The sequence below is a fragment of the Apodemus sylvaticus genome, chromosome 14 (genome assembly GCF_947179515.1).
Source record: "Apodemus sylvaticus chromosome 14, mApoSyl1.1, whole genome shotgun sequence".
NCBI lineage: Eukaryota > Metazoa > Chordata > Mammalia > Rodentia > Muridae > Apodemus > Apodemus sylvaticus.
In genome coordinates, this window is record NC_067485.1 from 25935813 (window position 1) to 25951974 (window position 16162).

General features: G+C 43.9%; 1 protein-coding gene across 1 annotated transcript in view; it reads left to right on the top strand.

Moving 5' to 3' along the window:
• Elovl2 (ELOVL fatty acid elongase 2) overlaps positions 1–6627 on the top strand; it is a 34823-nt gene extending 28196 nt beyond the window's left edge. The window contains exons 4-8 of the mRNA XM_052156595.1: positions 1256–1333; positions 3086–3257; positions 4265–4389; positions 4775–4909; positions 6452–6627. Coding sequence (XP_052012555.1) covers positions 1256–1333; positions 3086–3257; positions 4265–4389; positions 4775–4909; positions 6452–6574 — 633 coding nt within the window. The 3' untranslated portion in view covers positions 6575–6627. The remainder of the gene's footprint in view (positions 1–1255; positions 1334–3085; positions 3258–4264; positions 4390–4774; positions 4910–6451) is intronic.
• Positions 6628–16162: the final 9535 nt, after the last annotated feature.

Below are 16162 nucleotides of genomic sequence, written 5' to 3' on the forward strand. Positions count from 1 at the left end.
TGGCTGTGGTACACAGTGTAGTTAGAGAATTGTGAACAGCCCAAGAGGCAGCTTCCTGAGGCTTGCATCATAATTCTGCGACAGTTACTAAGTGGTTAGAAAGGTAGGACAGGATTGGTGACAGCCTGACAGAGTGTCCTCTGGTCACGCTAAGGTCACGTGGCACTGTTAGTATAGAAAGCACATGCATATTCTTAACCCTTCAGCTACAACTTTCATCCTTCCGGTGGTTTAAATATCTGTATGCGATGTAGCTTTCTTAGTCTGAAAACTGTACCGGCACACAGACCAATGTACCTATCCTTTCTGGGATGCCGGGTCTCCAGCCTGCCTCAGGTAGGCTTCAGGGACGTGAGCATAAAGCCCAGGAGGTTGCCAGCACCGATTCACACTAGAGTGCCTTGGGAAACCTGGCCAGCGTTGCTGCAGACCCTGGCCTCACTCGTCCTCAGAACCACATCACCCGAGGTGCTGTTGTTAGGAGATGCACCAGCTCCATCAGAACAGTGAAGAGGCTAAGGCTCCAAACACCAGCTACTTAGACATCAGTATCGTTAAGGCAGAAGAAATTCTAAGCCTTGTCCTGGAAAACTTTATATTCCGAAGTTAAAATTTTTGCAGGGGGAGAACCGCTTTTGTAGAATTTTCGATGAGGCATTTAAGATTTGTTTTCTCGTGTTACAGAACAGAATGAGTTAGGAGCTCTGAATCACAGTGATGTGTCCACACTCCTTGGCTGAACCCCTGAGCACGTCGCTCAGCACTGCCTCGAGATCTCCAGGAGTGGGACAAGGATATGTAGATGGCGGCTTTTTATTAGAGGATAGTGGGGAAGGTATGAGTCAGTCACATAAATTATTTGATTATCAAGTAACAGACACTGAAGAAATACAAGAAGTTTCTGACCCCTTTTAATATCTATAAAATTACAATGTACATCTCATAGAATTGTTGAAACTGAAGGGATTAGAATTAAACAAATGTGAGGAAACTACACTATATTGTAGAGACAGACAGCTAAATAACTCTTACTAATGTGGCAGATCCTCTCACTTTTGGATGACCTGAACAGCTAGAAGGCAGCTGCATTAAGGAGTAGAAGCGCGGACTGGGATCCGCCCAGCAGTGAGCGGTGAGCCCTTGCGGATGCTGGACCGCTTCTGCCCCGATTGCGAAGTGACGTTAGTTAGGAAGTGTTGTTTGCTATTGTTGCATCCTCGTGTTCATTTCTTTCCCTTTCTTGGTGCTTTGGCAGCTCATCCTCTCCAGCTGGGAAGGAGGCTACAACCTGCAGTGTCAGAATCTCGACAGCGCAGGAGAAGGTGACGTCCGGGTGAGTCCTGAGACGATTGCCATCGAGAAAGAGCAGAGGCCACACACACAGTGCAGGGGGAGGCTGGGCCTGCATCGAGAGACTTAGTGACACACATGTCTGAGAAATGACAGGTGATGAGCTTCCGGAGCGCATCCCTGTAACGGGCACCTCCCCCAAATGCAGTGAGAGCAGGTAGCCTCAGAACCACCTGTGCTGCCTCAGGAAATATTTAACTAAAAACAAGCCACTTGCAGACTCTCACAAAGCATTCCTGATAAACGGAAAGTGTTTATATTTACTCACATTTTAAAAAGAGAAATGGTGGTAGAAGCAGCAGGTGAGGGGTAAGATGGAAGCCACACTGCCTTCAGCACACTGTGTGCTGTGTTTGATTTTGGAATCATTCTCTTATGTAAATTGTAAAAAGTTTTAAAAGGAAACAAGGCAAGTTACTTCCTCCAAATGTTAGAATCGGTTACGGTAAATAAACTCACATGCACAGGAAGGTGCCTGACAGAACTTACTGTATGGAGAGGATCGCCCGGTGGGCAGCATCTTGACAGAATCCAGAGTGCTTTGTTGCTATTATTAATAAAAGTGCATTACTGCTCTCAGCCGCAGATACTGAAGGATAAAGTGGGTAATAAACTAACAAGTGAAACCTAGTTCTTTAAAAAACAGAAACCTCCTTTTTCAAGTAGTGAAAAATAAACCCATTATTCACAGATGCACACTGGGAATGTCAGAGCTAACCTCACGGAAGAAGACATATTTTATAGCTTTATCTGCAGAAAAGGCCTCTTTAGTCTGTGACAGCCGAAAGCACTCAGCGTGACTTTACAGAGTTGCCACCTAACATAGGGATAAGGATTGTTAGGGGCATGGCCAGTACCAGGTATGGGTCAGGAAATATAAAATGACTCTAGGACATTCTGTGACCGTCAGCAAAGAACTCCACATGACTATTGGGGTCACTCACGAAAGACTCCCTCTCATTGGCTCTCAAGGACAGTTCAGGCATCAGAAAAAACCACTGCCTGGGATGAGCTCAACCACACGGAGTGCATGCAGGCCTTAGAAGGAAGAAGGGACCGTCGGTGCTACTTTTCAAAGTTGATATGACACCACGTCATTGCAGGAAAAAGTTAAGGCAAAGAGTTAAGCATACATCTCGTCTCTATATGTGATTTTTTTTTCCCCAAATACACAAGAGGGAAATTGTTAGAAAAGAGATGTCTAAGTCACAGTCGAATCAGAACATCACTTCGTAAAAATGTTTATCATCTGAATGAGGTGGCAGCCCTCTGGTGCTGTGAAACATACTAATGGAGTCACAACGTTACTGCACATAAGGCAGCCTGGGACGGAGTAGGTTCTGAGGAAAAAACCTGGGGGTAGCCAGCTGGCGAAGGCTCCTGAGTGAGGTGACTGCTAAGAGGAGGGTTAGTGAAGGGTGGCCCACACTGAGATGCAGTGGGGGACAGATTCAGACTGAGGAGACCACTTTCAGGGCTCACCGGAAGCCTTGCAGGATGCTGGTGGGGGGTTCTGTGCTTCGGTGGGAATCACAGATGAACAGCTTGTGGGCATGGAGGAGTAACTTGGCCATATGAATGTTTGTGAAAGACCCCATCCTTCATAGAGAGGGCAGGACTGCAGTGTAAGAGGAAACTGAGGGGGAGACAGCAGATTGGCAGTGTTCGCTGAGGGCTGGAGGGAGGCGGAGCTTCGGCACGCCCTCACCTTTCTCCCCGCCTTGAACTTGTACAGGTAGCCAAGGTCTTGTGGTGGTACTACTTCTCCAAACTAGTGGAGTTCCTGGACACGATCTTCTTTGTTCTTCGAAAAAAGACCAATCAGATCACCTTCCTTCATGTCTATCACCACGCGTCCATGTTTAACATCTGGTGGTGTGTTTTGAACTGGATACCTTGTGGTCAAAGTAAGTCACTGTGGTAACTCTTGGCTCTGGGGAATGAATGAGTCTTACAAGGCCACTAGCTCACCTCTTATGTGCTGTTCAGGAGAGATGGGAGCCCCTAAAGTCATGTCACCACAGGCAGCTAGCTCAGTTGGCCAGTGGCTAGTGTCTGGGTTTCTCATCAAGACCTTAAATTTAAGAAATTGCTTCTTCACCAGGCACCAACTGTCAGAGGGCCATGGAGACAACGGCCTCAGGCAGAGCCAGCCAACTCCACAGAAGGCGGCCCATGCCACTTCAGGCAACGCCTGCCACGACACCACCTCAATGGGCCACACACTAATCATTTGAGCTCTTGCGGATTTCTTGACTTCAGAGTCTGAAAAATTAAGACATCTTTGTGCGATCCACTAAAGTACTAGCTTTCAGTTCTTAAAAAAAGGGGGGGGGGGCTGGAGAGTTGGCTCAGCGGTTAAGAGCACTGACTGCTCTTCCAAAGGTCCTGAGTTCAAATCCCAGCAACCACATGGTGGCTCACAACCATCCATAATGAGATCTGATGCCCTCTTCTGGTGTGTCTGAAGACAGCTACAGTGTACTTACATATAATAAATAAATAAATCTTTAAAAAAAAGGGGGGGGGGAAGTACAATAGGAAACTGATTTTGAACTGAGATTTCAAGATGAGAAAATAGCTTACAAAAGCATGTAACTAACCACTAGACAACACTGTGCCACTCCCCCAGCCACACGCAAGCTCATCTTTCTCTGCCTCCCTGATTAGCTGTAGAGTTGCAGACACTGAGCAGCTGGTTCGTCTGCCTGAACACCTCTTCCAGGCCACACCTCGTGCCTAGGTGGTTTTATAAGAGAGGTGGCAGCAGTTAGGGCTGTGTCTATGTGAATGCTGTTGCATGACTGTCTAGACCTCTTAGCCCTTTTTAGTCAGGATACAGAGACCATCACATAATGGGGAAGGAGGAGCGCTCTCTTCTGAGAACACTGACTCTCTCTCTCCACTGCCACAGGCTTCTTTGGACCCACCCTGAACAGTTTCATCCACATCCTTATGTACTCCTACTACGGCCTGTCCGTGTTCCCGTCCATGCACAAGTACCTCTGGTGGAAGAAGTACCTCACGCAGGCTCAGCTGGTACGGCGGCCTTTCTTCGATTCTCCATGTGGCTCTCAGACAGTGAAGGAACAGGCAACTGGGGTGTCTCTGTGGCAAGGTTGCCCATTTCTATCGCGACCTTGAGGAGTCACACTTCAGCCATTAGAGTATCTTCTGTGTGTACCAGTAGCTTCCAGTGGAATTTTTCTTCTTTGAAGTAGTACTTTAATGTACAACTTAGGTCATTTTTATCAAAATAATCTCAACTGCTCCTTTTCCATGAGAAAATAGACAAATATGTACTTATATAATTTCAAATGAGGTTTCTGAGCAGGGCAGTGGGCACTGAGACAGTTAGTCACATGTAGACCTCTAGAACCCCACCACAGGGCCTGTCCTCACCTGCAGCCTCTCTGCCTTCCAGGTGCAGTTCGTACTCACCATCACACACACCCTGAGTGCCGTGGTGAAGCCCTGCGGGTTCCCCTTTGGCTGTCTCATCTTCCAGTCTTCCTATATGATGACACTGGTCATCCTCTTCTTAAACTTCTATATTCAGGTATGTGAGACTCCAGTGTTCAGGGCGGTGGATCAGATAGCCCACTGCACTGTGGACGATAATAGTGTGCCCAGGAGGAGGGGGAGCACCTCCACAGTCCTTTCCCCACATCTTCCTACTCCAAGAACAGTCCGCTAACAGTTCAGTTGGCCTTACTTGTCCGGCAAGACTGTGTCATGTCTACATGTGCATTGGCATCATGGTACCAAATCGGATATCTGAAGGCTGAACAGGTATAGTGACACAGAACGAGAAAGCTGGAGCAGAGAAAGGCTTGGAACAATGGTAATTAATAATCTGAAAGCCTCTGTCATCTGCTCTGAGGTTTAGACACAGTGTTTGGGAAAATTCCTTTAAGGCAAACCAGCATGGAAAGGGCATGCTGTCTCTTTCTTTGTCAAGTGACATTTCTTTTCAATTAACAATTTAAATGAGTCCCTCAAAGTGACTTTGTTATATAAAAGGCATCGTTGGCTGTGGTAGGAAAGGTCTCAGGTAGTTATGGATTTTAAATTGCTGGGCTAGAGAAATGGAAAGGCTGCTTCAAACAAACAAAAAAGTTGTATTAAAACAGTACCTTTGAAGTTCTATTCAACTATTTTCTTCTCCAGACAATTACTTTTATTTTTTAGTTTTTGTTCCATGGTGCTTTTTATATGAAGGACCGCTGTGGGAACTGGGCCTTAGACAGCCTTTCAAATTTTGTGCTTCTGGACTGGACTGACTGGCCTTTGCCTCTTGTAACAAATAAGTTTGCTTTGAGGATGTATAAAGAAAGAACCCTCAGTAGGACCAAACAGACCCATGCATGCACATCAGAACACAAAAGGAACAAGGCTGCAAAAGCTCTCTCCACGCACTGGTTTAGGCCTAATCTTAGTTCGGATCTCATCACTCCAGTCTTGGCTCTCGCTAATGCCAGCATTGCTTTCTAAACTGTAAAAATGCCGTTATCCTAGTACCAAGGATGTAGAAGCAGATCAAGGTAACCGTGGGTTACATAGCAAGTTGGAGACCAGCCTGAGTTGTATGAGACCTTGTCTCAATAAACAAACACGAGATGACAGACCAGGTATTTCATTAGAATGACAGAGGGGGCTATCCGAGGCTGACAGAGTTCTGCAGCCGTTGGAGTACTTAATGCACATGAGACCCTGCATTCCATCTGCAGTACTAAGGCCCTGTCAAAATCAGGATATGTAATTAAGTTACAATCTCAAAATAATAAAAAAAAAAAAACAGCCCCTTTTATCTTGAATTTTAAAGGAAGTTATGTTTTTCCAAGTGAACAACTAATGTGATTCGAACTAGCAAATTATGTCACACAGATAAAGTGAAATAACCTTGACTGACAGTCATGTTTCTGTGTGGGTCATTTTCCTGAGCTTTGCAGCAGAGGCTTAAAAGTGAAAAAGTCCTTATTAGAAGGTCCAGTGCCAAGGAAAACCATGTAGTACTTTAGCTACGTGCTATGCTGGAGGTTAGAGACGGGGCCTTATTAAAACCTCTCCCCTGCTTTTTCTCCTGATGACACTCTGACAGACATACCGAAAAAAGCCAGCGAAGAAAGAGCTGCAGGAGCAGCCTGCAGGGAAAGAAGTGAAGAATGGTTTCCCCAAAGCCCGCTTCATGGCTAACGGCATGATGGACAAGAAGGCGCAATAAACTCAAGTGCCGGAAGCAGGAACTGAGGCGGCACAGGACAGATGAGCTTGTTTTAAAGCAGAGACTGAATTGAAAGTTGTATGTTTTAGCATAAACTAATTCCTTTTGAGTTTGTAAATCATTTGTACCCAGAATGTATTATAATATATTGCTATTAGGTTACTCTATTAACTGGAGCGATGCCGACCTGACCTCTACAAACCTCAGACCAGGTGCGCAGCCCCTCTCCTGAGCTCTTTGTAATGCCTTATTCATGTAGAAAACCAGGAGACTCGGGCTTTTCCATGGCAAGTCTTCAGAGTTAATTTTCTTTAGATTAAATGTGTAAAAATGTTAATTGTATTGTAAATGTCAGGGTCTGTTCTAGTCTATGTCAAGCAATAAGTGTCAGTGCTTAAATCAATTAGTCCACTGTTGCTTGAGGCAGCAGCCCCAGGACGCATTAAAGTGGGACCCTTAGCGAGACAGAATCCAGCAAAACCCCTCCCCCTCTCAAGCCAGGAGTCTGTCTCATCTGCTACATTTTTTAAAAACCACCTCTGATTTAACACTTAGTGATGTGGTAATGAAATTCGTTCGTCTTCAACATAGTTTGGAGGTTAGTCATTCTATAAAGGAGCAGCTTCTTGGGCTAGGTGTGGTGGCACCCATCTGTGAGTCCAGCATTTGGGTATTGAGATAGCCTGGGGTACACAGGCACAAGACCATGTCTCAACCAGAAAAAAAAAAAAAAGTTTGCCAAATCATCATAGCTCAGGGGCTCCGGACAGAGCTGTGTCTCAGTGCCAGCTGGCCCCCTTATGCATCCATTCCCGTCTACCTCCCTTGGTAGTCTGGATTCCTGGAGTTCTGTTCCCCACGTCCCAAGCCAGTGTCTACATACAGCTGCCACACCCTTTCTGAACAAAGGCTGGAGTCCATTTGCAGTTCTCCTTGGCACAGAAATGCAACTGGAATCTTAAAAATCATCATCAACAGAGCCCCAGGAGAAAAATAGACATCGTATTTATCAACTGTGGCTGCTGAGTCTGCTCATGAACATTATTGCAAATAGTTGCTATCAAGCTTCATGAGTTAAATTTAAGTTTCAGAAAGGAGAAAAGGATATAGTAATAGTTTGGAAAGATCCCATGGGCGGGGAATAAGCTATAATGATGTGTCTGCCCCAAGTGGCAGTGCTCTCCCCTGCTTAAAACCATAGTCTACGGAGAAACTTGTACAGAGGCAGACCAAGGCACTGGATTACTTATTTCTGCTCAGACTGATGGATCACCACTATTAAACTATACCAAGCGTGAAAAAGCGCATTTTCCAAAACATACACAAACCACAACTTACTCTATTTTCCCTCCATTTTAGCAAATATGTCCTTGGTTCACGGCACTGGCATCCAGCGCATGGGCACCAGGTGGGCTTTCCTCGAGTGCCAACAGTGGGCCTGCCCACCCCATCTTCCCTCTCTGGGCAAGCTCTCATTTTAACTTTCCCCTGTTAAAAATTGTACTGATGTTTTAAACTCGTAAGTATACATGCCCTTCTTGCTTGTGCATTTTGAAAAACACACAAAGTCCGATGTCCTGTGCCATTTCTGTCATTCCTGTTGAACAGACTCCCCGTCTGGTGACCACCTATGCGTCAATGCATTTTCTAAGCAATTTTCTCAAACTGATGTGCTCCCAGGTGCTTTATTACCACCATCTCTGGTGATTGAGACTCAAGTTGGTGTGCTATTCTTTCCCAAGAATTCATTTTAAGGGTTAGCTTTGAGTATGTTATTGTCCTTCTTTAACAAGACCAAAGGAACAAACTCCTTGGTGAATCTGGAGTTCAGCTTTAGTTTCAAACACAATCTGAGATCTGTAACTAAAATGAATTCTGGGTAAAAATGAGATTCAAGACATCACTGGTCATTGCACCAGATTGTTCTTGCTTGCCAGTGATAGGCACTAAAGTCTCACTATGCATCATACCTTCAGATTAGGATGTTTTCATGACCTCACATCTGTGTAGCACAAAGGGTGTTGTCTTCCTATGGCAGATCAACAATGGCAGCTCACAGTACCAGCAGCTTTAGACCTCTCAGAGCAAAGCTCAGTGCAGCACTAAGCCTTAAACCACCCAAGGGCTGGCAAACCACGCAGAGCTTGAAATCTGCACTGAGAAAATGAGATCTGGAAAGATTTCAACCCATTCATTCTTAGTGTGAATTTTCTAAAATAGAATAAAAAAATTGTCTCTATAATCTGATAAAAAACTGTATTTTCCCAAGTAAATTCCCTTTTATTCATGAGAACAAAAGTACTTGGATACTATAAAACCTTAATTTCCCCAACTTTTAAGATAAAATGGAATATTTGCTAAATGAATTAAGCATAGACAATGTCAACCCATCAGAATTATATTTATACATATTGGTGGATAAGTTCCTGTCTTCCCACATCAGAGAATTATTTTTTTTACCAAAATGGGCAGAAGAGCATTTTGTATGTTAGAGACCATTTCTTTTCTAGTCCTTCCAAACATTCCTGTGTCATTTAAGAATGTTAGTAGAGGTCGCTTCTTTGGAAATTGGGGACTTTTTGTTTTCCTTTGAAAGTATGGCATCTGAAGAACACAGTATCATGACTCGGGTGGAAAGGGAGGCAGAAGCCATTTTTCTTTTAGATGAAAAGCATTCTGTGTGATTGTTGTATAATAAATTGATTTTTACACTAAAACATGTTGCAATTTTTCTTATTTGGCTCAAAGAAATTAAAATGTGGGCCTGTGTGGTACTCTAAGTGGCTTATTATTCAGAAATCATATTTACCAATAAAATGATGTATTAGTAATTAATCTTAGATTCTTATTTCATTTCAACAAGCAGTGGGATGTTAAAGTAGCATCATTATGCAATATTTATATACCTAGCTAAACTATCTAAGAAGCTGGTTACAAGGAAAATTTAATAGCAGTCAGATAAGCAGAGGCTGCAACTATTAGAGACTACTTACTATACAGAATAATAATATACTGTACCTATATACTGTAGTACAGTAACTACACCATAGCACACTATGCAATGGGAGCACACATGACATAGGTTACCAATACCCTGGATACCTGTAGTGTCAGTGGCAATTTCTTCTCAGGAGCTGAAACAAGGCTGCAGTCTGGTGGTTGTCAGCACAGAGGCTACATTCTCCACCAAGATCATCTTTTTCCCAAGTCATTTTCCCAAGGCACCAGCTTGGAAGTAGCCTCAATAGTTATGCTCAAAGCCTGACCTAAAGTTTCTCACATTCCAAGGTAGAAATGGTTAAGGCAAGGGAGTTAGGAAGGGAAAAACAGGGAAGGGCAGAGGAACTTGGAGTGAGTGGGGACGAGAGTTTAGGGAGAAGATGAACTTTTTTTTTTTTTAGCTTCTATATTTTTTTTTATTCGATATAATTTATTTACATTTCAAATGATTTCCCCTTTTCTAGCCCCCCACTCCCCGAAAGTCCCTTAAGTCCCCTTCTCTTTCCCTGTCCTCCCACCCACCCCTTCCCACTTCCCTGTTCTGGTTTTGCCGAATACTGTTTCACTGAGTCTCTCCAGAACCAGGGGCCAGTCCTCCTTTCTCCTTGTACCTCATTTGATGTGTGGATTATGTTTTGGGTATTCCAGTTTTCTAGGTTAATAACCACTTATTAGTGAGTGCATACCATGATTCACCTTTTGAGTCTGGGTTACCTCACTTAGTATGATGTTCTCTAGCTCCATCCATTTGCCTAAGAATTTCATGAATTCATTGTTTCTAATGGCTGAATAGTACTCCATTGTGTAGATATACCACATTTTTTGTATCCACTCTTCTGTTGAGGGATACCTGGGTTCTTTCCAGCATCTGGCAATTATAAATAGGGCTGCTATGAACATAGTAGAGCATGTATCCTTATTACATGGTGGGGAATCCTCTGGGTATATGCCCAGGAGTAGTATAGCAGGATCTTCTGGAAGTTCCTCCCAGTTTTCGGAGGAACCGCCAGACTGATTTCCAGAGTGGTTGTACCAATTTGCAGCCCCACCAGCAGTGGAGGAGTGTTCCTCTTTCTCCACACCCTCTCCAACACCTGCTGTCTCCTGAATTTTTAATCTTAGCCATTCTGACTGGTGTAAAATGAAATCTCAGGGTTGTTTTGATTTGCATTTCCCTAATGACTAATGAAGTTGAGCATTTTTTAAGATGCTTCTCCGCCATCCGAAGTTCTTCAGGTGTGAATTCTTTGTTTAACTCTGTACCCCATTTTTTAATAGGATTGTTCGGTTTTCTGGAGTCTAACTTCTTGAGTTCTTTATATATATTGGGAAATTGGTCTGAAGTTCTCTTTCTTTGTTGGATCTTTGTGTGGCTTTGGTATCAGCGTAATTGTGGCTTCGTAGAAGGAATTGGGTAGTGTTCCTTCTGTTTCTATTTTGTGGAATAGTTTGAAGAGTATTGGTGTTAACTCTTCTTTGAAGGTCTGGTAGAATTCTGCACTGAAACCATCTGGTCCTGTGCTTTTTTTGGTTAGAAGACTTTCTATGACTCCTTCTATTTCTTTAGACATTATGGGACTGTTTAGATGGTCTAGTTGGTCCTGATTTAATTTTGGTATTTGGTATCTGTCAAGGAATTTGTCCATTTCCTCCAGATTCTCCAGTTGTGTTGAGTACAGGCTCTTGTAGTAGGATCTGATGATTTTTTGGATTTCCTCAGTTTCCGTTGTTATATCTCCCTTTTCATTTCTAAGTTTGTTAATTTGGATACTTTCTCTGTGCCCTTTGGTCAGTCTGGCTAAGGGTTTATCTATCTTGTTGATTTTCTCAAAGTACCAGCTCCTGGTTTTGTTGATTTTTTGTATGGTTCTCTTTGTTTCTACTTGGTTGATTTTCGGCCCTGAGTTTGATGATTTCCTGCCTTCTACTCCTCCTGGGTGAAATAGCTTCTTTTTGTTCCAGGGCTTTCAGGTGTGTCATTAAGCTGGTAATGTGTGCTCTCTCCATTTTCTTTTTGGAGGCACTCAGGGCTATGAGTTTTCCTCTTAGCGCTGCTTTCATTGTGTCCCATAGATTTGGGTATGTTGTGTTTTCATTTTCATTGTGTTCTAAAAAGTCTTTAATTTCTTTATTTCTTCCTTGACCAAGGTATCATTGAGTAGAATATTGTTCAGTTTCCACGTGTATGTGGGTTTTCTGTTGTTTTTATTGCTATTGAAGATCACTTTTACTCCATAGTGATCTGATAGGAGGCATGGGATTAGTTCGATCTTCTTATATTTGTTGAGGTCTGCCTTGTGTCCAATTATATGGTCGATTTTGGAGAAGGTACCATGAGGTGCTGAGAAAAAGGTATATTCTTTTGCTTTAGGGTGAAATGTTCTATAAATATCAGTCAAATCCAATTGATCCAAAGCTTCAATTAGTTTTACTGTGTCCCTGTTTAGTTTCTGTTTTCCCGATCGGTCCATTGAGGAAAGTGGAGTGTTGAAGTCCCCCACAATTATTGTGTTAGGTGCAATGTGTGCTTTGAGCTTTAGTAAGGTTTCTTTTACGAATGAGGGTGCCCTTGGATTTGGCGCATGGATGTTCAGAATTTGAAGTTCTTCTTGGTGGATTTTTCCTTTGACCAGCAAGAAATGTCCTTCTGTGTCTCTTTTGATGACTTTAGGTTGAAAGTCAATTTTATCTGATATTAGAATGGCTACTCCTGCTCGTTTCCTGTGACCATTGGCTTGTAAGATTGTCTTCCAGCCTTTTACTCTGAGGTAGTTTTTATCTTTGACACTGAGGTGTGTCTCCTGTATACAGCAAATTGTAGGGTCCTGTTGCCTTATCCAGTCTGTTAGTCTATGCCTTTTTATTGGGGAATTGAGACCATTGATGTTAAGAGATATTAGGGAATATTATTACTTCCTGTCATTTTTGATGTTCTTTTTATATTTGAGTGGTTATCTTCTTTTGGGTTTAATGAAGGAAGGTAACTATCTTGCTTTTTCCAGTGTGTAGTTTCCCTCCTTGTATTGGAGTTTTCCTCCTATTATTCTTTGCAGAGCTGGGTTTGTGGAAAGATATTGTGTGAATTTGGTTTTGTCATGGAATATCTTGGTTTCTCCATCTATGGTGAATGAGAGTTTTGCTGGGTATAGTAGTCTTGGCTGACATTTGTGTTCTCTTAGAGTCTGCATGAGATCTGCCCAGGATCTTCTAGCTTTCATGGTCTCTGGTGAGAAGTCTGGTGTGATTCTGATAGGTCTTCCTTTATATGTTACTTGGCCTTTCTCTCTTACTGCCTTTAATATTCTTTCTTTGTTTAGAGCATTTGGGGTTTTGATTATTATGTGACGGGAGGTATTTCTGCTCAGGTCCAGTCTGTTTGGAGTTCTGTAGGCTTCTTGTATATTCATAGGCATCTCTCTCTTTAAGTTAGTAAAGTTTTCTTCCATAATTTTGTTGAAGATATTTGCTGGCCCTTTCTGTTGTAAATCTTCACTCTCATCTATACCTATAATCCTTAGGTTTGGTCTTCTCATTGTATCCTGGATTTCCTGGATGTTCTGGGATACAAGCTTTTTGCATTTTGCATTTTCTTTGACAGTTGAGTCAATGGTTTCTATAGTATCTTCGGCATCTGAGATTCTTTCTTCCATCTCTTGTATTCTGTTGTTTATATTTGCATCTATGGCCCCTGATTTTTTTCTCAAGGTTTTCTATCTCCAAAGTTGTCTCCCTTTGTGATTTCTTAGTTGTTTCTACTTCTGTTTTTAGGTCCAGAATGGTTTTGCTCATTTCCATCATTTGTTTGTCTGTGTTTTCCTGTAATTCTTTAAGAGATTTTTGTGTTTCCTCTTTCATGACTTCTGCCTGTTGACTCAAGTTCTCCTGCATTTCTTTAAGTTTTTTTTGCCTTTCTTCTTTATTGGCTTCTATCTCTTGGGCCTTATTCTCCTGCATTTCTTTAAGTGTTTTTTGTGTTTCCATTAAACGGGTTTCTAGCTTATTCATGTTCCCCTGTATTGCTTTAAGAGATTCATTCATGTCCTTTTTGTGTTCTTCTAGCAGCATCATGAACAGTGATTTTAAATCCAAATCTTGTTTCTCTGGTGTGTTGGCATAACCAGGACTTGCTGATGTTGGAGAGTTTGGTTCAGATGCTGCCATATTGCCTAGATTTCTGTTAGTAGCGTTCCTGCGTTTGCCCTTTGCCATCTTGTTCTCTAGAGCTAATTGGTCTTGTCTCCGGCTGGTGTTACAGCCTCCTGAGAGGCTCTAGGGCTATTTCTGCAACACTGGAGGGCAGGGTTTTCCCTTTTGCAGATTGCTGATGTGCTTTCCTCCTCTTGGGTGCCCTTGTAGCCCTAGTGTTCTTTGCCCCAGATTGTGTCTGTGAGCCAGAAGGTGCCCGTTTGCTCCTTCAGGGAACGCTGAGGCTGTATGCTGCAGGGACCTTTTCTGTGTGCTGATCTCTCTGCTGGGCAGCAGAACTCCCAACCTGGTTGGTGCACACAAGGCTAGCCTAGCTGCTCAGGCCCTGAGTCTAGGCAAAAGCCTGGCAGGCCAATGTCGGAGCAAAGTTCCCCTCAGCTGTGAGTGTTAATTGGGTCTGTCAGGTGGCTAGGATGGTGGCGTGGGCGCGCTCCCTGAGAGTGCTGGGAGAGTCTGCTGGGCTAACGACCTCCTGGCCGGGGTCAGCACACAGATGGCCCACCGAGCAGCCCAGGGCCTGGGGGCAGTCCAGGGCCTGACCGTCTGAGACCCCTGCTATGTCCGCCTCGGGCTATGCCTGTTAGTTGGTTTGGTTTTGCCTGCTAGGTCTCTCTGGCTTCCCGTAGGCAAAATGGCGGTGGTGCGCAAACTGGCCAGGATAAACAACCTCCTGGCCGGGTCGGCACACAGATGGCCCACCAAGCAGCCCAGGGCCTGGGGGCAGTCCAGGGCCTGACTGTCTGAGACCCCTGCTATGTCCGCCTCGGGCTATGCCTGTTAGCTGGTTTGGTTTTGTCTGCTAGTCTCTCTGGCTTCCCATAGGCAAAATGGCAGCGGAGTGCACCGGCCCGGGGCAAACAAGCTCCTGGCTGGGTCGGCACACAGATGGCCCACCGAGCAGCCCAGGACCTGGGGGCAGTCCAGGGCCTCTGACCGTCTGAGACCCCTGCTATGTCCGCCTCGGGCTATGCCTGTTAGCCGGTTTGGTTTTGCCTGCTAGGTCTCTCTGGCTTCCCTTAGGCAAAATGGCGGCGGTGCGCTGGCGGGGGGGGGGGGGGGGGGGGGGGGGGGGGGGGGGGGGGGGGGACCTCCTGGCTGGGTTTTGCACCGCGTGCCCCCCCCATCAGCCCAGGGCCCCAACGCCCGTCGGGCTTAGACCCCCGCGATGTTGGTCTCGGGTTATATTTGCGTACCTCAGTCTGATTTCTCTGGTGACCGAGAACCAATATGGAGGCCTCGTAACTGACTGGCGGGAGGCAGAGTTCTGATGTGGCTTCTGTGTGGTGAAAGGCGCCGTAAATCCTCCGCTGCTCGCAGCCTGGCTGGCCAGCGATGGCCAGTAGTCGTGGGCGCAGGGTCTGCCTGGACCCTGTCCACTTGGTTCTACTACTGATGGCCCTTCCTCTGGACCAGCCGCTGCTGCTGCTCCGAAGATGAACATTTTAACCTCATTTCATTATTTTAAGCTGTGGGTGGGATAATCTCATTAAAACTTTGTTTTTTAAAGCTAAAAGGCAAGGAAAGGTGACACATCCCTGAAATCCCAGCACAAAGAAAGCTGAGGCAAGATGATGTCTCTGAGTTAAAACCACTGTAGGATACAGTAGATTAGTTCCTGCAAAATTTGGCTGTCTCAAAAACTATACAATATACCCAATGTTTCTATGATAAGTTAGCTATTGCAAAATTAAAAAACTGTATTATAATAAACACCTAATGTATCTCTTACACTCCATTAAAAAAAGTTTCAGCATGGATTTTTATTGTTGAAGGGTCTTCTTCCAAGTCAGATGACCTACACATATTAGAGCTTCTTTCTGAGACAGGTAAGAAAACATTCACTCTTATAGACTACAGTCACCTAAATATTCCTTGGCCTTTAGTAAATGTGACTTTGGTCATGGTGTGAAGCAGTAAGTCATTTTCCAATAAGGCACAAATTCTTAGAGCTCACAACCTCCTCCAATCATGTCTCCAGCTGAGAACCAACTATTTAAACACATTAGCCTATGGGAGACATTGTACATCTAAGTCAAACCAAAGCCTTTATATTTCAAACCTAGTTTTACTTGCAGATTTTTAGATTAACTATAAAAATGTCAAATTTAATAAGGTTTTTATCAAATCAATGCTGTATAGTGTTATGCACTGTAGTAAAGACAAAATTATCTGGATGAATATATGCCCTTGGAGTCATAGTCTGGGAGGGAAAATTTAACTATAAAACACTAGAAATGATTTACACCAAGAAGACTTTCCAAAAGAGTTTAATGCCGAACTTGATTTCAGTATTGAATTCAAATAAACAAGGAATTTTATTCCACTAGATTCGTGGGGACTCCATCCACACAGCCATGGGGATGTAAACACCCATGGTGGTCT